At 53.7% G+C, this 26,662-nt stretch overlaps 1 protein-coding gene across 1 annotated transcript in view; it reads right to left on the bottom strand.

Moving 5' to 3' along the window:
• PTPRA (protein tyrosine phosphatase receptor type A) overlaps positions 1-26,662 on the bottom strand; it is an 80,077-nt gene that overhangs the window by 1,457 nt on the left and 51,958 nt on the right. The window contains exons 4-21 of the mRNA XM_084286547.1: positions 17,923-18,001; positions 17,117-17,488; positions 15,623-15,640; positions 12,527-12,611; positions 10,807-10,880; positions 9,050-9,186; positions 6,967-7,057; positions 6,587-6,663; positions 5,931-5,967; positions 5,154-5,251; positions 4,946-5,065; positions 4,077-4,243; positions 3,177-3,312; positions 2,721-2,870; positions 2,506-2,599; positions 2,080-2,156; positions 128-262; positions 8-43 (exon numbers count right to left, since the gene is read on the bottom strand). Of these exons, the coding sequence (XP_084142673.1) occupies positions 8-43; positions 128-262; positions 2,080-2,156; positions 2,506-2,599; positions 2,721-2,870; positions 3,177-3,312; positions 4,077-4,243; positions 4,946-5,065; positions 5,154-5,251; positions 5,931-5,967; positions 6,587-6,663; positions 6,967-7,057; positions 9,050-9,186; positions 10,807-10,880; positions 12,527-12,611; positions 15,623-15,640; positions 17,117-17,488; positions 17,923-18,001 (1,983 nt within the window). The remainder of the gene's footprint in view (positions 1-7; positions 44-127; positions 263-2,079; positions 2,157-2,505; positions 2,600-2,720; positions 2,871-3,176; positions 3,313-4,076; positions 4,244-4,945; positions 5,066-5,153; positions 5,252-5,930; positions 5,968-6,586; positions 6,664-6,966; positions 7,058-9,049; positions 9,187-10,806; positions 10,881-12,526; positions 12,612-15,622; positions 15,641-17,116; positions 17,489-17,922; positions 18,002-26,662) is intronic.

Below are 26,662 nucleotides of genomic sequence, written 5' to 3'. Positions count from 1 at the left end.
AGGACACGGAGCCGTCGGAGGGCCAGTACTGGGCGCACTTCTCCTGGGAAAGCATTGCAGGAGGGGTCAGGGGGGGGCTCCGGTGCCTTTTAGGGCTCACCTGGATGCGGCCAGGCCGTGCTTTTACCTGGCCTCTCTCCTCCAGCTCCGTCAGCATCACGATGGAGCAGGATTTCCACTCCCAGATCATCCTCCAGAAGTCCTCTATCGTGTGCTGCAGCGGCCCTTGGCTGGCGATGTAGGAATCCTTCTGGCGATAACCCTGCACGGAAACAGAGGAAAAAAATGTGTTTTTTTGGGGGAAAACACCTTCAAACTTTTTTGTGGTGCCCAGAGGGGCTCTGGGAGAGGTGTCACTGCTCTGCTGAGAAATCTCCCTGGGAGCAGCGCCCCCGTGGAGCTCTCCGTGTGATTTAATCCTGCAAAGAGCGCGGCGCGGGCACTCTTCATCCCGCCTGGAAGTGCCAAGTGAAAGGGCAGGCCAGATTAGCAAACCCTCTCTGCCCTATTCCTCCATGCCAGGCAGAGAGGCTGCGGTGCCCAGGCTGCTCGTCGCGGCTCCCCGCGCCGTGCCAGGCTCTCCGCACGCTCAGCTCCACCAGCTTGAGGTCTGCGTGGGAGCTCTCCCCTCCAAAATAACCACGAAATGGTAAATCCGGTGGATTTGGGGGCTTTCTGGCTCATTCCGAGCGGGGACTGAGTGCAGCACCGTGGCTGTCTGTACAAATAATCGCAGCCTGGCTGCGGGCAGAGCCATCTGCCTTGGTTTGACCAGCCCCAAAAACTTGGCAGCTGAGGCACCGCCAGACAAAGCTCTGCCACGGCGAGCCCTTCGTTTGTGCCAAGCGCAGCTGAGGCAGGATCCAATTCCCCAGGTGCGCGTGGCCCTACGTGGCTGGAGGAGAAAGGTTTGGGTTTCCAGACCTCCTAAAGACACGTCGAGAAGCCTAAATTTCGTGGCAATCACGGCTGAGCGCTCCAGTTCTGCTTCTTCCCGGGGATTTGGGGAAGAAAGGAGCAAAAGCAGGCGTTGCCAGAAGTCAGGGTGACTCCGCTCCGCCAGAAGAGCACGAAAACCTCCACCGCTCCCCCGTGACCTCACGGCAGGCTGACTGCAGATGTTTCATCATTCGGGGCTCGTCACTGAAACGAAGCTCAGCGGAGGCAGGAAATTGAGCCCTCGACAAAATTGCCTGCCTGACATTTCGCCTTTCTGATCTAGACCAAGGCAGGCTGCTCGCATCCGCCTTTCGGCAGCAGCTGACGCAGCCACAGCACATGCAGGGACCTGACAAGAGGGATTTTTTTTGGGGGGAGAAAAGCTCATTTGGGACGTTGTATCTGGGGAATGCATTGATTTTACGAGTTCAGCCCGTGGCAGTAATTACCCTTTGGGGGAAAAAAAAAAAAAAAGCCCCGCCGCCGTGAGGAAATGATATTAGAAATTGGGCTGGGAGAAATGATGTTAGAAAAAAAAATAAATGGTGTTAGAGATTGGGCTAATTCTTTGTCACTTCCCCAGCGCTGCACAAAGATAAACACTGCTGGGAGGCGGCCCCCTGAAGTCAACAGGATTACTCAGGAGAAAAAAGGCTGTGCAATCACTGCTGTCCTCCTCGGAGGGAGGAAAGCACTTAACCTCCCCGCCTCATTTCCTGCAGCCACCGGGACAGGTGTAATGGGATTGACCTGGTTTTCTCCAGGGTTTTGGGATCCGTGCAGCGCTCCGTGAACTAATTTGGGGGATGTTTTCTGACCAAACGAGCCATGAAGCAATTACTTTCATGGCTTTGGGCATCCGCTTCTCCGAGGCCATCGTCAAACCCCGGAGCTGCAGAAGGGAGATCAAGATTTGGAGGCTCTGCTTAGGCTCTACATCTCCTCTCCCACTCAAGCCACGAAGAAACTGGGGGTACAGACTGAGAACCCGCTGCCTGCGCGGTTTCTTTGAGACAAACCAGTGCTAAAAAAGCAAAGAGAAGTGGCAGGAAGCTTAGGAAACCTGTAGGAGAAGGGGTTCAGGACAAATCCTTCCTGCAGGGAGAAGTGTGAGGTGGGAGAAGATTCGAGAAGACTCACGTCAATGAAGGACGCGTTTACGTAGTCTGTGTTTTCTTCACCTCTCTTCACTGGAATGATTACTCGGTTGAATTCATCTGAAACAGAAGCAAAACGATCAGAGTTTTGGGGAATTTTATTGAGAATCACACGTGGCCTTTGGCTGGGAAGTCACCAAGCCCTAAATGAGACACAGGAAGATACGGGAAGGGAGCCCTCTGCTCATTTAGGACAAGAAGACTTGGTTCTGCCTCCTGCCATGCCCTGATCTGGGGGGACTGGAGCAGGGAGAAGGGGTGCAAGGGTCCCGAAAACCCACCTCACCTTGACCCTGCCCCTTCATGCTGTCCCTGCCAAACATCCTCCCGAGTCCTCCTCCCACCTCAGCCACCCTGTGCCCCCACAAACGCCTCTGTCCCCCTCCTCGTTGACCCAGCCCAGCCTTACATGGAATTATCTGAAGCACCCTGTTCTTCTTCATGTTCGCCGGCAGATTGCCCGTCCTCATCTTGTCGTTCTGAATCTTGATCGAAGTCAGCTTCTGCAGAGGAAGAAAGGGAAGCAGGGAGAGCTTTTTGGGGCCAGCAGAGGAAAACCAAGCACACGAGGCTCCCTGCTGCCCCGGCACGGGCTGAGCAAACCAGAGCAGGAACCAGGCTCACCTTGAACTCCTCTTCCAGGCCGTTGCTGCTGGTCCCTGGCACCTTGTTGTAGATCTTTTGGAGGTGGATTTCTAACGAAGTCACCTCCAGCTCCGTGTCGCCGTAGAGATAGTGCTCCAGCAGCGCTTGGTATATGAACACATACTGCATCTGGAAGGGGTGCAAGGACAGGCCCTCAGCTCCCAGAAGGACCTCAGCAGGCACCCCGTGAGGGCTCCGAGGCTTTATTTGCTATTCCTGCAGGAATCTGACCCAAAGCTGCGAGGGAAAGCTGGTGACTGCAACCAGCGGGACCTAACGAAAGGCTCCCTCGACACAGCTCTGTCTCAGCGCTCCTCTCAAACCCGGGGACGACCTCGAGCTGCATGTGGAGCCGCTGCAGGGGGCTGTGGGGCCGAGGGTACGAAGGAAAACCCAAAGGAGAGCAGCCCCAGGGACGCAGAGCGGCGTGCTTACATCTGTCTGTACCATCTGGCAGCGCTGCGCCCGGATTCGGCTGACGAAGCCGTAAACGTCCACCTTCCTCTCGGCGTGCATCATGTCCAGCATGGCATCGATGACGATGAAAGTGCCCGTGCGTCCCACCCCGGCGCTGAAAAGGCAGAGGGGACAAGGAATAAGTCGCTGTAGCAGCGCCGAGAGCCCCGTGCCGGGGCCCGGAGCTGCCCAGAAAACAGCAAATTGGGTTTAGGAGAAGGGGGAGGTTTCTACCCGCTGCCCTTCCACCCTCCACACCACGAGGGTGAGCTTTATTTCGGTGCCTGGTGTTAAGGAGAGATGGAAGATGAGGCTGGGTGATGCTACGGAGAGCCTGAGCCCTTTTGTCTGCTGCCTCCTGAGAAGGAAGCTGGAAAGTTGGACTCAGGAGGTGGCAAATCTTTAACCAAACCTTTAACCTCTGCCTTTAACCGTGGGGCTTTCCCTTTCGGAAAGGGACACAGCCTCCTGCAAACCCCAGGGGTGGTGCTGAGTCTGAATCTCGCATAAACAACGTGGTTTCCCCCTCGCAGGCTGAGCACCAGCTCCCCGCAGCTCAGGACGCTGCCCTCGCGGGCCCAGAGCACCAAGGGAGGTGCCTCCAAAGCACAGGAGGGGATTTTAGCTCAGCTCCCACTGAATCGAGCTGCACCAAGTGATCAAGAAGCTCACTCAGATCAATTTATTTTTATTTTTTTGAATGTTCCCATGTGGACAGGCTGAAGCTCGCAGCGTTAAATAACAAGTGGGAATAAAAAAAAAAAAAAACAAAAAAAAAAAGGAAAAACTGATGGAAAAAAAACATCCTTTGGGTATTAAATAGAAGATGCTTCCCAGGCAAGCGGGGAGAGGCGGAGGTTAGCTGTCACCGGGGCTCACCTGCAGTGCACCACTATGGCTCCTGCGTACTGGGGGTTACAGGTCTTCACCTTCTTCAGGAACTTCAGCATCCCGATGGGAGTGAAGGGCACCCCGAAATCAGGCCAGCTGGTGAAGTGGAACTGCGTGACGAGGCGCTGAGGCTTCTTGTTCGTGACATCGCCTACCTGCAGGGGAAAGGCGGGCTGGGATTCATCCCAAATACTTAGATTTACTTTCTTTTTCCCCAAAGCAAGGGGGGCGGAGGGGGAGCTACGGCCCCCAGGCTGAACTTAGCAGGCTTAGGAAGCGTCGAACCAAAGCTCCAGGGCTGGATTTGGCTCTAAAAAGCTGTTATTTTAATTGCTCTGCATCATATCCTGCATCCTGCGGGTGGCCTTGGAGCTGTAAAACACCAGAGCAGCTCCTGCCATCACCCAGGTGATGCCACCTGCCCCATTTCATCCCCAACCTGACTCTCTCATTCCCCACGCCCCGCGCCAGTTTTGTCGCCTGCCTCTGGGAGCACGGGGAAAACAACGAGTGACGAAGGCAGCCAGAGCCTCGGAGGGTGGGACGAGGGAGTGACGGATGGGAAAGGCGAGGAAAAGCAACGCGCACGGCGCTGGGTTTCATCTCGGCTCGTGAGGCAGAGCCGGCTCCTGTGGAGGCACCAAAAGGGACAGCAACTGCTGGAGGATTTTGGGGCTGAACGCCAGACCTGGCTGCTGCCTGCCTTGAGTGGAAAACGGGGTCCCAAGCACTCGAGGTGAGCACGTTTGTAATAACTCTGGTTCGAAAGGGAGGCGGGGATGCTGCGGGGTGAGCCTGCGGAGGGCACCGGCCCCGAGGAGGGATGCGAGGAGGGATTTGGGGGGGGGGTGCAGCACCTGCTGGATGCAGAACTTGCGCACGGTGTAGTCCACCAGCACCGTCACGTCCTCCACGGACACGCGGATGTTCCCGTAGGTCCAGCAGCCCTGATCCGGCCAGTACTGAGCACATTTACACTGCGGGGAGAGACGGGAGGCGGGCGGCTGAGCTCGGGAGCAGAGTAGAAGAGAAGAGGGCGGAGAGAGGCGAAAAGCTGCCACCCACCTCCTTCCTCTCCTTCAGGTTGGTCACCATCACGATCGTCGCCGTGTTTTGCTCCCAGATCATCCTCCAGAAGTCGTTCACCGTTTCTTCCTTTGGTCCTAGGGGCAAAATGAACAGATGGGGTTGTTATTAGGGAAAGGAAACGGCCACACGAGAGCTGCTGCGAAGCCGTGGCTGACGCCGAGATGGTTTTTGCCGGTAGATGTCAGCACAGGATGCGTCCCCGGGGTAGGTTGGCTAACCCAAACAACAATCCTATCACACACAATAGCAGGGCTTTTTTTTTTTTTTTTTTTTTTTTAAAGGGACTGGATGCTTTTTATGACCGGGAATTCCATTTTTAGCCCCAGAAAGGGGAAATCAGACACACGGAGCGTGGAAACAACTTGCCCAAGGTCACACGGGGAAACCGTGGCCGTCGCAAATAGCACGCACGAGTCCTGCCCCCGAGCCTTGTGCTTTAACCACGGGATCCTATTTCAATATGGCACGGGAAGGAGCCAGGCAAGGAGCTGACTCAACCTCCACATCCCCTGCCAAGCCCGAGGCTAAGGGCAAGCCAGGAGAAAAAAGGAGAGGCGAAGCTTTGCCCCGGCTGGGTGACAGGAGAGCTGCTGTCAGGCTCTGCTGGGAGCTCGGGAAGAGTTGTGGCACACCCGCAGAAATCCTTTTTGGGGCCAAGCTGTGGGCCAGCCCAGGCTCCTTTCACCCCGAGCAGGGTCCACACAGGGCAGAAGGACCCAGCCCAAACCCCTCGGGCCACAACCGGGTGCTTACCTTGTGCAGCAATGAACTTGTTTTTCTCTTGGTACCCCTGCAGAGAAAAGGAGAAAAAGGGGAGGTGAAAGACCAGCATTTGCCCAAGGCAAGAAACGGGACATCAAGTTAATAAAAAGCAGGATTTTGTATTCATACGAGCACTATAAAGTGAAGTTTATACCCTCCCACTCTCCAAAATCATCATTTCACTACCAGAAGGCACATCCTGCTGCCCCCTAGGAGCCGAGTAGGGCAAAGATATTTCTCAATACATTTTAGCCAGACTGCCTGATCTCTTTTTCAGGTCCAGCCCTGCAAGCTGGGAAGTACCTGTGATTAATCAGCCCCAGGAGCCGTCAGCTGTTAATCAGAAATCCTCTGCTCACCGGGAACGGCTCCCAAATCCCTCCCAAAGCGGCTGGCTTGGGCTTCACAGCACCCCAAGGAGCTTTGAGTTATTGCAGAAGGGGGAGGAAAGCGAGGTGTGAAGGGATGGGGCTGAGCAATGGCAGAGCTCCAGGCAGAATTTACGAGTCCCAGCTCCCCGCCTCGTGCTCCCATCACTGGAACACGTTCACCCCTGTCCTTAAGGGTCCTCCCCCAGACAAAAGTCGCGCCCCATAAAAGCCACACACGTGGCCGGGCCCTGCTTCGGGGGGAAAGCAGCCACTTACATTAATGAAGGAGGCATTAATGTAGTCAGAGTCAGGAACCCCTTCGACGGGAGTCAGGTGAACCCTGGAATGATCATCTGGGGAAAAATGACAAGTGGGCATTAAAAAAAAAAAAAAAACATGGGGCTGGAAAAGACGTTTTTTGGAGCAGAGCCTGGGCTCGGTGGGTCCCCAGCCCGGCTTCGCTGCACAAATAAATGATTTTGTGCCCTCAAATTCTTCTGTGAACGTGCCTGGGGAGGTGCTGGACCTTACCCAAGGATGGATGCTGTGTGTCTAAAGCTATGGAAGCTGCAGCAGCCCCTCGGGGAGGTGAGACCACCCCAGCAGTGTCCTCCCTCACCCCGACCCCCAGCCCCACCGGCCGCACTGCTACCTACAGGGCAAAATGTTCACGTATCGGTTCTTCTCCTTGTTCTCCTCCTTGGAAGCAGCTTCGCACGTGGCCTGAATGGGACATGCTGGGAGAGCCTGCAAGGGCACAAAACAGGGTTTGGGGTGATACAGTCCCGCACCAGGGGGCTCGTGGCATTGCTAAATGTGAAGGAGGCAGGGCTCTGGCACTGGTCAGGCGTGCCACGTCTGAGCATCCCATCTGAGGGGCAAAAAGGAGGGGCAAATATTGACTTCTGCCCTCCTTTGGTCTCCAGGAGGTAGGTGAGTAGCAGCTCCTGTCCAGGAAAAGAAAATCAGAGCACAGAGGGGCTGCCCTGCAGCTCTCTGGGCAGCACCATCACTCCTGGGTGCTCAGCTCTCCAAAATCCATGGGTCAGCCACACCACCAGCCTGCCCCAGCTCTGCTAACCCTCACCTCCTCTCCCTTACCTTCATCCCTGCACTGCTCCTTGCCCCCAGGCAGCTCCAGGTGACCACTTGGACAGCCTGGGCTGAGCAAATCCCTTCCAGCCCCACAAACACGAGGTGGCAGCAAAGCCTCCAACACCAAACCCACCAGCACGGGGTTTCGGGAGCTCGTTTCTACGCAGGGAGGCTCCTGCTGAGATTTCCTCCATTAACAGCCAGGCCAAACGTGACCAGACTGAAGCCCCAGCTTCAAAACCCCACAGCCCGAGTACCCGCAGGGTACTGTCCCCACCAGGAAGCTTTCTGTGCAACCCAGCAGTGGGTTTTCTTTCATTAATTAGGCTGGTGGGGAATCCAGCTAGCCCAGCAGCTCTGGTGTAATGCTCCAGACAGTTATTAGCTTCGTCCCCTGCCTCATCACCTCTCTCAGCATTGCCTGTTACTGCCTGGCTGAGACGAAACCGTATGAGGTTCATCATCACGAGGGGCTGTAGAACCACGCAGAGGCTTTAGAGATCTTAGAAGAGATGATCAGAGCATGATACTTGACTTATTGCCAAAATCCATCAGTGCTGAAGGCCAGCTGCTGTTCTGTAAATCGTCATTGTTCAGACTAAAGGTTAACAGCTCACTTGAGCAGACTGGGTCGTTTCCATTCCTCTGTCAGAGCTCTTGTTTTGGCTGTTTGCAGATTTGGGACAACACCACGGCACAACTTTAGAAGCAGTTCGTGTTGGTGGTGTTTCCCTCACAGCCACGAGGATCAGGAGGAGGGGAGGCAGCACCGGGAAGGAAACCAGCAGCCTGGGATGCTCTTCCAGAGCTCCTCCACCTCAAAACATTCATGATACGTCCTGGCCCCAGAATCTGAAAGCCCATAGTGCAGCCTGCTAGCAAAGCTCTCTGCGTCGTGTAGTGAATGCAAGGATAGCCCTGCTCATTATTTATCAACTCAATTATCCCCTTTGCTCGTGTGACACCCCCAAACTGGGATCCCTGCAGGTGGGAGAAGAGCCTTCAGCATACCTGCAAATCGCAAACACTCCTCACTAACCTGCTTTAAACACAAGATGAACCTAGACAATGGGACGGAAGATGCCAAGAAAAGCCTGCAAAATGAGAGCAGGTGGGTGGGCAGGCAGGCCCACTCAGGCAAAGAGACAGAGAGATCCTACAACCCAGTTACGAGGGTAAAAACCTCTTTGTGCGTTTTGCAATAAATATGTAAAAGTCTCCGAGTAGCTCCCCCTTTGATGTACCAGCTGTTTTGTCTCCGCTCTTCTGCCAAATGAGACCGGGATTTTTCTGCTGTGTGTCACACGCCCTACACTGTGAGCCGCCTGCCCGAGCTGCGGGATTTCAGGGAAAGAAGGCAGAGATTTGAATTCTCTCTCCATCCCGTTCTTCATCTCATCAGCTGTGAAACTGCTCTGGGGCCGCAGATAATCACTGCCCCCCTTGCAATAAACACCCATCGCTTTGCAGAGGAACAGAGAAGCCTTTTGGACCCGTCTGAAAAATGACCACCACCCTGTACCGACTTGGTTGTGTCCACTGGAAAAAAACACTGCCAGGGAGTGAAGAAACCCCTTTATTCAAGTGTCCCGCTCCCATCCATCCCTCGAGCTGCGGGAGAGAGGGAGAGGCAAAGGCACTCACGTTGAACTCTTCTCGGAAGAGCTTGTTGTCATCTGCCATCCGGCGGTTGATCTCCTCTTCCAGCTTGTCGACGGGCAGAGGAGGGTATTTTCTGTTGGTGCTGGGGGACCTGGCGAGCAGCGGCATGCTCTGAGGCTCTGCAACGACACCCGGGCATCAGAGGTGTCCCCCAGCCTCTCCTCCATGCCCGGCACCCATCCCCAGCACCCACCCTCGCCCAGGCTCCACCTGCCCTGGGCTGTCTGTGTTTGGGGCCACCCTGCTGACCCTGCTCATGGATTTTGTTCCTCCTTTGGGCAAAAATGTGGGGATGCTGTGATAAGGGGGAACTCTGTCATCACCCTGGGGCTGAGCATCACTCTTTCCTACAGCCAGGATGCTGAAATGAGGCCCAAGCCTCATTTTTGGGGGATGGACACCAGGGTCTGTTGTGACAGGGCAAGGGGGAATGGCTTTAAACTAAAAGAGGGCAGATTTAGGTTAAATATTAGGAAGAAACTCTTCACTTTGAGGGTGGTGAGGCCCTGCCCAGGCTGCCCCGAGGAGCTGTGGCTGCCCCATCCCTGACAGTGCCCAAGGCCAGGCTGGATGGGGCTGGGGGCAGCCTGGGCTGGGGGCTCGGGGGGCTCTGAGGTCCCTTCCAACCCCAACCATCCTTTGCCTTTTTGAAGACTACCTCATCTGAATTCATCCTTCACCCTCGTTAACCCAGAAAGTTTGGCAGGATGACCGTGACATAACTCCCAGGTGAGCACAGCGAGGGCTGCTCTCGCCTGTGGTTTCACCGCGCAACGCAAGCGAAGCCAAGAAAGGCCACGTGAGGGTTATATCAACACGACTGACGGTTTATAAAGTTCACACCTTAGCTTACAGCAACATAAAGCTCGGGCTGGGAAAGCCTTAGCTGCCAACATGAAAAAAAAAAGGTGCTGATTTTCAGTTAGCGCTCACTTGTAAGGTGTCTGCTTCATATGGGGGAGCTCAAATAAAGGATGGGAACTGGGTCTGAGAGGTGGAGGTTCCTCTTCAGCTCTTACAGACACCGCTCACATTACAGCAGGTTGCCACAAGACTTTTTAATTGCATTTGTAATATCTGTGCATCCTTCAGAAGTCTGAAAAGGTTTTTATAAAGAAAGCCCAATGCATTCCCTGCTTTCTCTCCGAAACGTTAACTGGGTGCCTACGGTCAAGATCTCCACAAGAGTTTGATTCCCCTAATTTAAAAGGGGAGAAGGATGTTGAATTATTTCACGAAGGTGTGTTTTTTCAAAAAAGGTGCTTATTTGAGTCAAACGGATATTGTGGATATTCAAAGGGAATTGCAAGAAGTTTGGTTTTGGAAGCCATCACATTACTAAACACTTGAGGGAAAACATTTGTCACTGGAATTCAAGGAGGGAAGAGAATTCTCATTTTTATAAAAGTGTGTCAAAATCATGGAAAACAGAAAGTTCCGATCAAGAAAGAAAGGAAAACACAGATTAGAAAAACATCTTCCTGCAAAAACATTAGGGGAAACAAAGCCAGGGCACCCAGCCCTCTGGCCGCAGCGGGCCCTGCCTGCTGAAGTTGCACTGGGCTCAGACTGCTACAGTGCCAAACACATGGGTTTCCTGGACTTCTACAGGGCTCGGTTTTATAAATAAATAAATAAATGAAAGCAACTAAAACAATCCATTTGTGTTTTGAAGGAGGAATTGGCCTGCTCTGTAAGCCTCTGCCCCTGTCCCCCCGTCATGGCAGCACAGGCCTCACCTGCATCGTCTGCCCGGCCATTGGGCAAGCGGAAGGAGTTGGAGTGACTCCCTGCCTGCTTGTATTTCTTGAACCTAAGGAAAACAAAAAAAAAAAAAAAGGAGTTAGAAAATCAGGAGTCAGCCACCAGGGGTTGTGCCTGGAAACCTGCTTCTGCTAAAACGGGCCTGCGAGACCTCCCAGCGGCCTGCCTGTACCTAAAGGGGAGCTGCAGGAAAGCTGGGGAGGGACATTTTGTCAGGGGGTGTAGTGATAGAACAAGGAGTAATGGCTTTAAACTGGAAAAGGGCAGATTTAGGTTAGATACAAGGCAGAAATTTGTCACTATGAGGGCAGTGAGGCCCTGCCCAGGCCGCCCCGAGGAGCTGTGGCCGCCCCAGCCCTGGCAGTGAGGGGAATTTTATGAATTCGCTGTTGGATCCAAGAGGCGAACAAGCAAACAGCGCTAGGGGGACCTGTAAAATCCTGCCCATGGACACAGCTTCCAGCCAGCTGCCAGCAGAGAGGCTGCAGGCACAAGGTGCAGGCCAGGAGGACGGGCTTTAAGGCTGGTTTTTACAGAGAGCACCCCAAGGAGCTCCTGCGCCGCGGGCTGATTCAGCAAAGCCCATAAAACCTAAGTTCATCCATCCTTATTCAGCAAAGCCCTTCTCTGTATGCTTTTAACTGGAAGCATGTGCTCACTCCCCATTTCCCTGAAGCTAAGTGTTTTGCTGAATCACTGGGAAGGCACATGGGGAGTGAGGCGAACAGAAACCTTTTCTTTTCTTCCAGGCCTGGAGCTGGCTCCGGTGCCAGGTGGGGAGGACTCAAAATGTTGCTGCTGCCGACCTCCCGAGGCAAAACTTTCCTCGGGTTCACTGCTGCAAGAGCAGGCCCTGAGCCAAGAGACGAAGGGAATTTTTCTACCACTAAGGAAATTGCCTTTTTTTTTTTTTTTAATTATTTAATCACCAGAACGTCGAGTAAATTAAAATGTTTACTGCAGGTGAATAAACACCCTCTTCCAGCTGAACAGGCGTGCGCTCAGGAGCTGGGTTCATTAAGGGTATGGTTTTGAGCAGCCCAAATGCTTGGATTTTTTCTAAAAGGATCTAAAAAGGCTTTGTTGGGCTCCAGCTCCAGCTGCAGCATCACCCGGTGCTCCTGCCAAGCTCCAGTGCCCACCACCATGCAGTGGGAGAGCTGCTTCCACGACATACAGGTGTGGTACATGAGGCATAGCTTGGCTTCCACGGGCGTTGGATCATGTTTGATATCAAGATAGGAATGAAGGAATAATGCACCTTCACACACAAAGGACTTTCTGGCTCAAAAGTTGCGTGCAGCTTCCCCAGGTTACTCAAACCATCACCCTGAGCCTTGCAAGGAAACCTTACCTGCTCTGTAACTGCACAACCAGGACTTTAGTTTAGCCTGTCCTACTAAACAGCACATTTTCACTAACTCAACAAGTATTATGTCACGTAAGGAATAGTTTTATAATGAAAGGAATAAGCAGCATTTATTAAATAACCCCAAATGTAATTTTCATTATCCTTACTGACTTCTTTTTCTAACGCTGGCTGTGTCGATTTGCATAGCTTAGGAAACAGAACAAAACGGAACAACAGGCTCACGATAGGAAGCAGCCACTCGTTTGCTTATTCCTGCTTATTCCTGTTCATTCAGCAATTCATTTCTGTCAAGTAAGAGAAGCCAGCATTAAAGCAATTCTTACCTTAACATGTACAGCACAATAATAATAAATACTATGACTAGGAGGGAAGACAGGGCCACCATCACAGCAATAATTGGAGTCTCATCTGCAATGGGAAAAGAAAGGTGCAGTTACCAGCTGCTATCTAAAAACATCCAGAGCCACAATTTAACAGGGCAGAGCTCTACAATTTCTGCTTTCAAACAACACAGTAACTCATTCAGGTTGCATTTGTCAAGGTTGGCAGTGAAGACAGGTCCACGACCCGATACTCAAGGAGTACTGATACGCCAGGGTCAGATTAAAACCTGCCAGCACCACTTGCAGCACCTCGATTTTCTCTAAGAGCTGGAAACTGTGACCCTGGAGATGAAAACTGCTGTTGAGAAAGCTGCAAGAGGGGAGACGTGGGCCACACTAGGGGTTCCTTCTGCACAATTCAAAGTGCCCACAGTGGTCCACCTGCTGCAGGGCTGAAGTTTTTGCGTAGCATCTTCTGCCTGCGTCGTATGTGAAATTTCTAAATATGCCCATGAGCTCTGGAAAAATGGTAAGAATCCTAATATAGAAATAGGTGAAAACCGTGGCTTTTGTAAAACCACACAGATGCTGTGTATTATTTAAAACAGTCATGATTTTGCTTCCAGTTTCACGTCCAGTAAGAGGCAATGCTTCCACTCTAAGTCTTGACTCCGACTGTGTTCAGCCTGGGGCTGAGGATCCTTAGAGAGGCTGTGGGTTATGTGCTGGTCGTCTGCCTGCTTCATCACGAAACAGTGTCTGAGCTGCAGCAGACGTGGCCTTCAGCCCCTGCTCGGACTTCTCTCCCCCTGCAGACACCGAACAAGCAAATCCCCCAGATGCAGCTGGAAGACAACGCTAACCAGAGAGGAAAACGGCCCTAAAGGGCATGTTCCAGATAAATCGCAGCGAGGCCAGCAGGGGGGATTTTAGTTTTCCAGCAGCTCTGTCAATCTGCACGGGCCACCAGGCTGTGTCTCCATGTCTCAGCCCCTGGGGCTCCCATTTCCACCTTCTGAGCATCCTCTGCGCGATTCCAGCCAGCACGTCTTCCCAGCAGGATTTAATCCTCCGACAACAGAGCTACCAAGGCACGCTCCGGTTATTTCTGCATTTTCCCTTTCTGCAGCCACGAGGCCTCGAAATGTTATTCTGACCAACAGATGTGTGATTTTGGGGTAATGACTCGTAGGTGATCACCTAGCATTGCAAACAGAGTAAAAAAAACAGAACTACCCCAGTCTAAATTCCCCAGAGGGAGGAATTTATCCAGCCTGCTTGCTTTAAAACCCTTCTCAGTGCCTGCCAAGCTTCCCAGACAAACCACTGCCTGGACAGGAGCAGGCTGCTGGCAGCCGCCGTGATTTACGGGCAGGGGTTTCGGCATCTGGCAGCAGGATGCCGGGGGGTTCGCAGCGTTTTCTTTCACCACATCTGGCTCAAGGAGTTAAAGCTTCTCCAGTGCAGTCGCTCACCAGCTCCTCGCTGCCCAGCCCCGGCAGGAAACGAGCCCGAGGGCCCCAGCAGGTTCCTTCCCTCTGGGAGATGTGGTGAGCGGTGCCAACGCTCCTGCAGCTCCTGCTCTGCTCACTCCTTGCTCACAGCTCGGCCCTGGGGAGTTACAGCTGGGGTGGCATCACTTGTAGGATAAGAAGGGCTTCGAGCCTTTGCTTTCAGGGACTTGAAATGCCAAAGCAAACGTGTAGGTCCGGTGTGAAAGGCATCGAGATGCTTAAATCTCATCCTGGCAGGACCACGTCTGCGATTCGAGGCACCCCAGGCTCTTATCTGCAGGCTGTCATCTCCTTATCACACCATGCAGGACGGTGCTGAGCTCATCGCTGCCACCGGCTGCCCACGAAACTGGAGGCAAATGCTTTGAGGAGTGCCAAGAAACCAGGAGCACAAGCAGGATCACGGGGTTAAAAGAAGCAGAAGCGAAGATGCAGGGTCAGTATTTCGGAAAGGGAACAGCGCGTGGGGAAGAAAACCCCACAAGGCTGGCCCACGGTCACGAGGGGGAGCAGAAGGAAGCGCCTGGCCCTGTCCCCAGGTCCTGAGCAGCCAGGCCAGCTATTTTCTCTGCAAACGCCATAAAGAGCCCACAGGGGCAGATTGGTAATGCAACCTCATTTATTTTCTTGGTGTATTTCCTTCCCAGTAGTGTCTGGGAGGTGGAGGAAGAAGAAGCCAGGACAGACAGCGTGGTTCGGGGTAAAGTTTGGGATAAAGGTTTTATAAAAACTGCAGCAAAGCCGAAAGAAAATCCTATCTCCACCACAGCCAGCATGGAAGAGTTCATTTGGATCGAAGCATTTGCACCAAAACCTCAGCTCCATCTGAAATTCCAAGGAGAGGAACGTGGAGGATCCAACCAGGGGATATCCCCATCCACCTTTCTTCTCTAAAATTCAACCAAGACAGGAGGAAATCGGAGGTGAAACTAACCCGAGGGCAAACCCTCCATCAATCTGCATCCTGTTATACACACACCGTGTCACATCCCCATCACGTCGCACCGCAGACACATCTTTGGTGAAGCCCCTGAGTTACCAGCAGCTGGCAGAGGTGATTTTTTGGAACGAAGAGCCAAGGCTGGTGCTTCTGAGAGGCAAAATCTACCTTTTATCTCCATAATTTCATCCGTCATGGGTGTAAGCGCTGTCACCTTACCAGAAATGCACTCCTGCTCCTCCAAGAAAGAATTGTTCACATCGTTTGCAGAACGGATCCTGGTCAAATAGGGTAGGTGGCAGTCAAGGAAGGGAGTTCAGAAGGAAAAGAGGAGGAAATTTCTCGAGCAGCTGCTCAGGACTCGGTCACTGTGCAGAAGGCGGTGCTGCTGGACTCGGCGTGTGCAGCAGGAGCTCCTCGTATCTCACAGGGTGTGCACAAACCGCTCCCAAATTGCTTATTTTAAAAAACAAGAGCCCAACACTTGCTAAGACACCAACACATCAGCAGCTCTTGGAAAGAGCTCGAGATCCGCTTTGTAAAAGTGAGTTAGAAAGCGTGTGAGGAGAGCCCTCTGCTAGCAGAACACTTCTGGAAATGTCTTTACACGGGGCTTGAATAAAGATGAAATAAATTTCTTACCTCTTCTGTCGGAGTTACCTGCAGAAAAATAAAACAGAAGTCTCTTAGCAACGAAGAAATAGACGTTTTAATAAGATCAAAGCCTGAAATAGCAACAGATTTAGCAACTGTCATCGTCTTCCTGCACATTTTGCTTTCAAAACGCCAGCTACTAAAGGCAGGAGGAAATAAACTTCAGCCTTCACTTAGTAGGAAGGGAAAAGGAACAAAATGCACATTTGTAGCTTTGCTGGGTACAGAAGATTTATATCTAGGTTCAGAGAAGCAGGAGCTGCCTGTGCGGTGTGTAATTCCTACAGCTCTTCCACCCCAATCCGTGCAGATGAATGGAGAAGGCAGCCCTAAAACTAACTCTGCTCCTTGATAAATCTCTGGAAATAAAGGGGGAATCGGCTCGCCCGTTTGCTCGGGGGGCTGGCCCCAAGTGGGAAGCCACCTCCAGCCTTGTCATGCCCCCCGTGTCACAGCACAGGGCGAAGAGCTCCCCACAAATAGTAACACAAGTCACAAAATCACAGCAAAGACAAAAAAATATACAAATCCAGCCCCCTGCGAGCAGGCATCGTGTTATGAAGTCCCAGTTCCGGCTGTGCTCAAGGCTTTTGCCTTCGTTCCTCTCATCATTTTTTGCTCAAATGAGAAAAATGAGCGCCAAGAGGGGAAGGGGAGCAAGGATGGCATCTTGTGGAGCGTGGCACGGGCATTTTCTGTCCCAGGGACAAGGCTGGTGGGCACGTCCTGGGAGGCACAAAGCTGGAAAACACCTCGGGGCTCTTGGGTTTGGGCTTCAGGCTGCACCCAGCCTTGTTCCTTCGGGACCTGCACTATCCCTGATGGAGGAATACCAGCTCACCTCCCCAAATAAACCCTGCCAGATGGGTCTGCATCATCCCACATCCCCAGCTTGGCTGATTTTGGTTCATGAGCCCACCGGGCAGCTTTTCCTAGGAGCCAGCTCTCACCCCTGCTTGGCCACCTCTAACCAAAGCCTTAAATCCTTTGGGATCTCCTTGTGCAGCGTTAAAAAGTGTGGGTTAAGCCCACAGCTGGCACCAAAACGCAACGAAAGGGCTGTGTAGCGATGCTCTGGGTGATGCAGCTCAGCACCATCCTGGTGTCATTTATTCCTGTGGCTTCCACAAGCCCCCTGAGCACCAATTTTTTACCCAGCACCTCGGGGCTGTGCACAAAAAGGGATGGATTTCGTCTGTGACAGCAGCGGGACGAGATCCTGGGACTCCTGCTACGCCCAGGATCTCAGCAAGAAGCTGCTGCTGCTTTGTTTTGTTGTTCCCTGTCTGAATTGCAGAAACCAGAGCAGGAAAAATGGGTTTGGACCTCGCGACTTCAGCGAGCTGCGGATCCCATATCCCGCACCCCTCCTCAATTTGCCCCGCGGTGCCTTCTCGCTCCTACTCCTCCCCAAAAACGAGAGAAGGGAGGAGAGGAGCAGAGCCCGGATGGCAGAAGGAAGGGGTGAGGAAGGTGCCTTACCGTTGTGGGAAGCAGAAGAGGTCTCCTGGCTCGGCAGCGTGGCGCTGACATTCCCCTCGGTGGCCTCCGCCGGGGTGCTGGGGGCCGCGGTGCGCGGGGCGGGCGGCGCGGCGCTGGGCAGCAGCGGGGTGGCCGGAGGCACCGGGGTGGGCGCCGACGTCCCCGGGGTGGAGGAGGCGTTGGGGACGAGGACGGTGGCGCTGGGGGAGATTTGGGGGGCTGAGGTGGTGGGCGGCTCCGACGGAGGGGTGGAAGCAGGCGCCGTGGAGGTGGCGTTGAGGCCGCGGGCGCTCGTCGTCCTGCCGTCCTCGGGGGCGGCCGTGGGAGATGGGCTGGGGCTCCTGGAGGAGGTGGGCGCTGCCGTGGGGGGCTCTGGAAGAGGGAAGAAGCAGAAAGGAGCACCTTGAGACAGCCTTCTGCGGGGTGTAGGGGTGTAGGGGCTGGTTTGTGACCGCAGGGGTGTAGCACACGAGGGGAAAAGCCAGCAAAAAAATCCCCACGTCCAGGGCAGAGAGAGCTCTGCGCGTCGTGGAGATGTGAATCCTATAAAAGCAGCTCACTTGAGTACCTAATATGATATAGGGAAGGCACAAAATACAGAGCTCCTATCCCTCTTAAGAGAGGTTCAGTATTCACTAGGATAAAGATCTGCAGGTGCCATCTATGAGCACAACAATTTCTCAGGTGCTTTTACCACATCTCAGCTATCCAAAAGGCAGGAGAGGTGAGCCACCAAGCACACGAGCCCTGCTTTCACCCTAAAAATGGTTTAGGGGAACGGTGAGGCGACGAGGAGCGTGGCTTACCTGTTGTATCATTGTGAGCACCTACGCTGATCAGGCCGCTTCCCAGCAACAGGACGAAGAACCACAAATCCATGTTGACCTGAACAAAAAAAGATCAAAGAGGAGTTATTGAAAGTGTTACCGGCTGTGTCCCAAACTAGTTCACAGTGGGGATGCTGCTCGGTCCTGGACATGGAGAGCTGGGGTCCCTGTACGTGGGCAGGGTTTATTTGGATGGCCACACGTCCCCAAACGGAGAAATCCCAGCCCGGTGGACCAGGAAAGGTGGGAAGGGACGAGGCAGGGAATGGAGGTGATAAAAACCCGCACGGAGGAGCTCAGGACGGAGCCGTGCCCTGCAAAATTTCCCAGGAAGCGCCCTGCAAAATCCCAGGATGATGACACCAGTCACGTTGCTTTTCCCAGAAAACCCCCAGGCTTCCTACCCCAGCCCTTTAATCCCACGCTGCAAGTTTTTATGTTTTTTTTTTTTTTTTCCCCCCAAAAAAAAGCTCCTAAAGCCCAGGTACTTCGACTCGTTTCACATTGTTCGTTCTCGTCGTGTTTATCCGAAGATGCTTCGGTCGAGACCCATCCCAAAATCTGGGCAAAAGGACAAGGCTGAAGTCACCGACAGTGGGAACAGCAGAAACACGGGGTCCTCCCAGCCCCAGCCGGCCCCAAAGCGTCCTCCCACCACCACCACCTCCCTTTTACGATCTCTTCCTCCCCCCTGATGACCAACTGGCTGAATATTTCACTGAGCTCAGGGGTCAGGAGGCCGGACAGACCCCTTTTGGCCACAAGGAAGGGAAGCAGAGAGAAGCCAAACCCCAGATGTAAGAGCTTCCCTTCATCGTGCCGCGTGGCCGGCCCCGCATCTGCTAGGACTGGCTCTGAGGGGCCCCAAAAATGGGAGCAGCCACCCCTGGGGCAGGTTTAAATGCAGGTTGTGGTGCCTGCCTGCATCACCTTGAACCCTTTTGGGTTTCCAGGTGCTGGATAGAGCAGGGCTGGCCTCGGAAAGCCTCCCCGAGGTGCTGCTCCTGCATGGGATGCGCTAAGGATGGGCACGGCCACCCGGGGATGCTGCAGAGGCAGGGTCTGGCTGGCACACAGCACTCGGTGCTCCATGTATTCGGTGCAACCTGTTAATGGGACGGTTTTGGGTGTGAAAAGAAAGGTTTTTGAGGCTGAAGGATGGACAAGAGGGATGCACGCGCTCCCTGCGCATCCTGGGCGAGCTCTGGAGCTTTTTAGGGCTTTAGGGAAAAGCCGCGAGCACTGAGAGCGAAAGGACCCCGGGCAGCCCCACAAACATCACCAGAACATGGAAAAAACAAAACAAAACAAAACTGGGAGCTGTTTCTGTTCCCAGACACTGGATTCATCCCCAAAAACAGATCTGGAGGAGCCAGCGAGTGCCCAAACGCTGCGTCACGCGGGGCTCCATCCCGGGGAGGGGGGCTCGCTCCCAGCCCCTGCCCTTTAAAACCCCTCCTCATCCCCACAGGCGGCACGAATCAACGTCACCCTGCTGGGTCCCTCCCCGTAAAAACCCTCGTGGGTTTTACCCCCTCAAAAAAAGCCTGAGCGACCCGAGGCTCCCTTCCCCCTCGGCTCCCCTCCCCGCTGGTTCGGAAGCCGGGGAGGAAATACTTGTCATGTTATCAGCCCTTTGGCTGCCTGCAGCATCCTGTGAGCGCCACGAAAACACCCTGACGTCACGTCTCCGGCTCTGCCAAGGGGCGAGGAGCCCGCTGAAGCCCTCGGGTTCAGCCGGAGGGGATTTGGGAACGATCCCAAAGCCGAAGCTTTCTGCTGGCCGAGCTCCCGGGGCCGCGCCGAGGGTGCCCCCGGAGCCGCCGCGCTCGGAGCTTTGGGGTTGGGGTTGGAGAAAGCTGCAGGGCTCGTGGGGAGGATTGGTGCTGGCACCTTTGGGGAGGAAATAACAGCTTGAGGAGGTAAAGAGTGGCTTCAAAATGGTATCGGAGTGCTGCCAGGAGGGGAATCTGGCCGCAGGAGCACCTCCCGGAGAGCAGAGGCAGCCGGAGCCGGGCACTCACCGAGCACTGTTGGGATTTATCCCCTTATCCCCTCTGCCATCCTCCTAATTCCTGTGGAGTGAGGCGATCCCGTTCTGTGTCAAGCAGGAGACGTGACCCCGATGCTGCCCGGCTCTCCGGGATCCCCCAAATCATTTTACAGCTGTCTGGAGGATGCTGAAACGCCGCGGCACAGCCGCCAGCACCCGGCTGCCCTGTGCCAGCTCCACCCACAAGGAAAAATAAAAACTTATTCCCTTCTCCCCCTCCTTTTTTCTTTTTTTTTTGGCAGGGGAGAGGGCACGACCAAGGTTTCACTGCCGAGCCCTTGGAGGCAGCTCACAGCAGGGCTCGACGGGAGCAAGGGCGAGGAAAAAGAAGGGGGAAAGCCGGCTTTGTGTGGTGGCGCAGCCCTCCTGGATCCCAAGGGATGCCCCAAAAGGCCGAGACAAACCCCTCTGCTGGGGGTTTTGGCCCAGATGGGGCAGTTCCAGCAGCTCCTCGTGGGGCAGAGGAGTGGGATCACGAGTGCCCAGGCGTTTTGCTGCTATCCTGGGGAGGGGATGCTGCTTTTAGGGGGGGAAAAGCGTTTTGCTGCGCTCCCCCGGAGTGACTGATCCCCCCCGCGCATGTCCCCCAAGCTACACCGAGGGCTTTGATGTCTCAGTGAGCAGCATTCCCCCACCCCGCCCTCTGCTTTTCCACTCCTCAACAGAAAAGATGAATCACGACAGCGACCGTTCGCCCTTCCTTAAAATGCACATCTCTTTTTTTTTTTCTTTTCTCCCCCCTTTTAAACAAGCAGGCGCCTTCCACTCCAGCGCCAGGAGCAAGGACGAGCTCGGGGCTTTGCTTTCTCCACCCCTGAGCGCCTGCCCAACCCGTCCCCAAGCTCCATCCCCCAAATTCCAGCTGTTTATTCGGCACGAGGGAATTCGGAGCCCTCTTTCGAAGAGCTGGTAACACAGAGGGGCCAACACCGAGGTACGTGCGCAGGGAATTAGGGACAGTGATGTAAAACCATCCCGGGCGGGTTAGGAGAAGAGGATCAGGTGTTCCCCAACCCGAGCTGGGAGGAAGGTTGTTCCCCGAGGTCCTTTCCTAGCCCTGCTGCTGCCAAGTGGGACACCCCGAGGCTCAGCCCCATCTCCTGTCGCACAGCCTCACAAATCGGCTTTTTACTCCCTGGATGAACGGCACCGGCTTAATTCATTCACAAATACCCACGAGGACCTTTGAGGCCGCCGTGAAGAATAACCTGTGATCATTTCGGGAGGGAAACACGCAGGGATCTCAGATCCAGGACGCCCTCGGGGCTGGGAAGGAGCCCCCAGCAGCGAGCAGCACCGCGGGTGCCATCGGCGCCACGTGCTCACGGTGAGCAGCTCGGGGAAAAAGCCCCAGTGACCTCTGCAAGAGCCTTTGTGGTGTGTACGAGGCAAGAATCACCTCCTAGGAGCTGAGAACGAACAGAAATGAAGCTCCTCAGGGGAAAGGAAGCCGTGAGAGATGCCTCCAAAGGAGCCCAGGGCGGACCAGCACCGCGGCGCTCTGCCACCCTCTGAGCGGAGACACCACTGGGAGCTGCCTGAGCCCCTTGGAGGGATGGAGATACAAAGAAAATTATTTTCCTATTAATATTTCTCCTAATAATGCTCCTAATGAGGCTGGGCTTAATTTGCCTGCTGCTGGCATCCCAGCTGGCTGAGGATGGACCCGTGCAGGGGGCTCACGCGCCACTGCGCCAGCACAAATTGGGATGGGTCCGTGCCCAGCGGGTCTGCAGCACCTCCACTTTCCTCCTGGACAGTGTAGGGTTGGTAAAATGAACTCTCCAGGGGATGTAAGGTGTGGGTAAGTCGGTGGGAAAGCGTGGAGGGGGATGACGGGGGATGAAGGGCTTTTTGGAGCTGGAGCACTGGAGAATGAGCAGCCGGAGGGGGTCCCAAAAGGACCCGGCGGTGATCAGAGCGGTAAAAGGCACAAAGCCAAAAAAAAGGTGAAATGTTAAGAAAAATGGGAACGGTGAAGCCAAGCAGGAGGGAGCTGCTGGGCCAAGGGGTGCAGGGAAGGAGCGGTGCTGAGCTTTGATTAAAAAAAAGTCAGGTGGTACAGGAATACATCTGTTTTTTCAAGAGCATCTTTTCGGGTTTCCCTTTCTTTGTTCCAGGCACCACTTGTAGCACACGGAGAGGAATCGCTCAGCCCCGCAGCTCCGTTCCAGAAGGACCTTTAGGATGGCTTTAGGATGAAGCCCGGCCACTATTTAGCCCAGCGGCATCCCTACCCGACACGATGCGCCCTGGAGAGCGAGCAAACGGTCCGTGGGCAGGGAAAACCAGGGCGAAAAGAGGGAGCCAAAATAAAATGAATGAAAGCAAAATAAAATAAACAGAGCCGAGCTTTGGGTACAGCCCATTCTGCGGGGTCGGGAGAACCTCCCAGCTGCGGGATGCTCCCGGTGGAGCATCCCCTTTGAGACAAAGGTGTGGGAGGGGATCGTTCCCTTAAAATCTCGTTAGGGAGGCTGAGCCCTGATTAAAAGGCACGCGCTCGGTCACGCAGCTCCGGCCGATGGTGCTTACCCCGTCCTGGGACAGCGGCGTGGCGCAGGGAGCTGGGCGCAGCCCCCCGGGCTCAGAAAAGTGCAGAGGAAAGGTTAAAAAAAAAAAAAAAAAAAAAAAAAAGAGGAATTTTACCTGCGGGGATGCGGCACCGGCGGAGCGGTTCGGCCCTGTTGCCACAGTAACCCTCCTGGTGCAGCCGAGATCGCTGATTATGAAACTCGAAAAATCCGAGGCTGCTAATTAGGGTGCGCCCCAGCGCCCAGCTGGCTCCGCGCGAGCGCCGCGACGCCGCCGAGCACGGGGAGTTGGTCGGCACCCGGGGGGCAGCCTGCCCAAAAAAAGAGCTTTGGGGGTAGTTTTACACCTTTCTGCGTCCCCACCCTGCAAGTTCAGCTCGTTTGTTTGCCGTTTAAACGGATGGATGAGAGTCAGAGGAGCAGTCCTTACGTGCACGTGCACCCAGCTGTCCCTACAAGCAAGCAGGGTACCGGGGCGCATCGCAAATCTCCAAAAAAATGCCTCGATGGGTGTATCCAGAGCTGCAAACCCAGAGAGATGCTGCTTTACCAGCTCAGCCCAACCAAACGCTGGGGTTTTGATGCCGCAGAGCCAAAATTTGCCGTGCCCCGAGCTCGCCGAGCCCCCTGCCCCGACCCAGCCGTGCCACAGCGGGTCCAGGTTGGAGCTCTCTGCCCCCCTGGCACTGACACAGGGGATTTGAGCTGAACGTTTTGGTCTCATTGGAGGCTTTGTTTCTGACCCTTTAATAGGCTTTTTTTTACAGGAATTAGTCTTTTAATGCTGCGTGCCTGCGTACGTAGCATGGTAAGCCGTTTTGGTGCAACCACGGAGAGAACATCTGCTTTTGTGGGCAATTAACAAACTTCCTGCCAATTAGGGGCACAGCAGCGGGGCAGGAAGGCTGTCCCAGGAGGAGAGAGGTCCCAATGCTCACTCTGACAACTTTCTCCTGAAATAAATATCTTAGTATGGCCTTTGGAAGTGTCCAAATGCATTTCCAGCACCTGGACGAGCACATCAGCACGGGCAGATATTCAAGGAGAGTTTTATGCTCACAGCCTAGTGTAAACCTGAATAATGTGTGTGCAGGTAACGCTTAAAAAACCCCAAATCCCACAAATTAGGAAACTACGAGCACCACAGAGGAGGATTCAGGCACATAGACCTGGATGGGAGCGGGATGGGATGGACCCAAGGTGACTCGGGCACATCAAAGCAGGGGGTTGTGGAGAGATTTTGGTCTTCCTAAAATAAGGTCTGAAAAGGCTGGAAACAGGTTCCAGCCTGGTGACCCGCAAAGAACAGGCACAGCCTGAGAGAAATACCCCAAAAGGGCAAAAAAAAAAGCAGCCTGGGCGAGCTGGAGCTGTGGGGTTCATCCCGAGGACACCCTGGGGACCAGCCCAGCCTCCTCCCCTCTAGATGGAGCTCCAGGAGAAGCCTGAGGTCCCTTCCCAAAGCCAGTCCTGTTGTCCCCAAATTGCTCCCCTTGGTGCTAAAAGGACTGGAAGGGGTGAAAGGCAGCAAATTGCCAGACCCGTTATCCTGTTATCCCCTCCTGCCACGCTTGCCCTCGAGGACAAATCCATCGCTCTTTGCTGGGCACTTCCCAGCCCCAAAACGATGCTCCGACACCCGGAGCAGTGGCTGCGGTTGGGTTTGATGGGGATAAGCGGCTGGAGATAAAGATGTCCTCCATCTTTATACAAAAATCCGAGATATTCCCCTTGCAAACACACCAATTCAGCGGGATTTCGGGCCGTACGTGCTCCGCGAGGGCTGCACCTCACTAAATTATCAAAGAGAAACCGTGAGCGGGCAGAGCTCGCTCACCGATGGCACAGATTTTTTGGGGGGAGGCCACCCCAACGATGCCAAATTCGACTCGTTTCAGACCTATCGGGGCCGACGGAGAACGGCACCCGGGTTGTTTGGATTTCAACACAACAGCAACGTTTTGGACAGCAACAGAGACGTCCCCAGCTCTGTCCCGGCTTTGTGAACGGGCTCTGAAAAGCAGCGATCCCACAAAAGGGCCCGTCCCCAGCACCCCCCGGCCGGCAGCACAATGCACAGAAGGCTCTTCAGTCTCGCCCCTAAATACGAGGCTCCCCAAGCCAGGCGAGAGATGGTACAGATGCCCGCCAGCCTCTGTCGCTGCAGCAGCACAAGGCAAACCCTGTTGTTGGAGCCCGACCTCGTATTTTTCTCGGCGGTGGCCAAACTGAAGGAATCCAGCTCGTTTTGCTCTGCCGACGAGCAGGGGCAAAGCTGGGGAGTTCCCTGTCTGTGTCAGACCAAACCTCTGGGCTTTTACAGGGTTTTCAGATCAGGTCTGCGTGTTTGGAGGGGGAAAAAGTCACAAACTGCTCGCGAGGCAGAGTTTCACCGAACACAGACTGCATTATTGCTTCCTCCCCGTGCCCTGGATTACCTATAACCTTGCCTCTTCTCTGTCTACGGGCAAGAGGTTCAACGGATTTCAGGAAAAACACACTAAAAAAGAAGACAAAGAAGAAGAAAAAGAAGAAGAAGATGAAGGAGAACACGAACACGAAGAAGACAAAGAAGACGAAGAAGACAAAGATGGAGAAGGAGAAGAAGAGGAAGAAGAAGGAGAAGAAGAAGAAGGTGATGAAGAAGACAAGAAGACGAAGAATACAAAGATGAAGAAGATGAAGATGAAAGAGAAAGAAGAAAAAATAAGATGAGAAGAAAAAATAAGAAGAAGAAGAGGAAGAAGAAGAAGAAGAAGAAGAAGAAGAAGAAGAAGAAGAAGAAGGAGAAGAAGAAGAAGAAGAAGAAGAAGAAGAAGAAGAAGAAAAAGTAGAAGAAAAAGTAGAAGAAAAAGTAGAAGAAAAAGAAGAAAAAGAAAAAGAAGAAAAAGAAGAAGAAGAAGAAGAAGTAGAAGAAGAAGTAGAAGAAGAAAAAGAAGAAGAAAGAAGAAGAAGAAAAAGAAGAAGAAGAAGAAGAAGAAGAAAAAGAAAAAGAAAGAGAAAGAGAGAAAGGGAAAGAGAAAGAGAAAGAGAAAGAGAAAGAGAAAGAGAAAAAGGAAAAAGAAAAAGAAAAAGAAAAAGAAAAAGAAAAAGAAAAAGAAAAAGAAAAAGGAAAAGAAAAAGAAAAAGAAAAAGAAAAAGAAAAAGAAAAAGAAAAAGAAAAAGAAAAAGAAAAAGAAAAAGAAAAAGAAAAAGAAAAAGAAAAAGAAAAAGAAAAAGAAAAAGAAAAAGAAAAAGAAAAAGAAAAAGAAAAAGAAAAGGAAAAAGAAAAAAAGAAAAAGAAAAAGCAACGTGTCAAGCAGACAGCAGGGCAGAGCTGGGAACTCTCCCTTCGCGGGGCGGGCAGTGTGAGCTCACCGAGCAGCCGGGACGAAGCAGGCTTTGCTGGGCAAACCCCATCCCTGGCTGGGCAGATCGTGGTGTCCCTGGAGATGCTGTGCCTGGGCGACAGGGAGAGAAGCCGAAGCCCTGTAAGAGAAGCAGCAGAGCTTTCGGCCGACCAGGACAACATTTCTGCATCTGATTGACTCCGCCAGATTAGAGGGTTGCTGTTCCCCCGGCAGGTTGAGCTCCTTGTGGGTGTGAGGCTGCAAGCAGCTGGGCCACGAAGGAGGAGGAGGAAGAGGAGAGGATCACGGGGAGATCCCAACCCCGACACCGTGTCCCGGACACCCCACGGTGCCTTCGGCACAGGGCAGCCGTGCTCCTCCTCCCCACACCTCCGTACGCAGCGGCTGTAACGTGAAAACGAGAGGCTGGCCAACAAATCCATGCGTTGACCCCTTCCTCTCCCTCACCGTACAAGTGTAAAGGGTTTTTCAGCACCCTCCCAGCCTGCTGCCTGGTGGGATTTTCCCCAAATTGACGCTCGTCCGCCCTTCACTCTGAAAATCAACGATTTATTGCGTGGCAGCCACCCACCGCAGAGATCCGGGTGTGCATTTCAGGCCTGATCGCCCCAAAGGGGCACCAAACGTCCCCAGGGGGATCTCGGGGGTCTCAGCATCCTTGTTCTCCATCTTCTTGTCTCTTCTCGTGCCGTTTCTCCCCGTAGATCCCAGTGAGGTGCTGGCGGTGCTGTGATGTGAACAGAAGCCCTGGGACCAGTCTCCATCCTTGGAGGTCTTCGTAA

Source organism: Netta rufina (assembly GCF_964035555.1).
Source record: "Netta rufina genome assembly, chromosome: 4".
Taxonomy (NCBI): Eukaryota; Metazoa; Chordata; class Aves; order Anseriformes; family Anatidae; genus Netta; species Netta rufina.
Note: the sequence above shows the minus strand (reverse complement) of the source record. Positions and strands in the feature narration are given on the sequence as shown.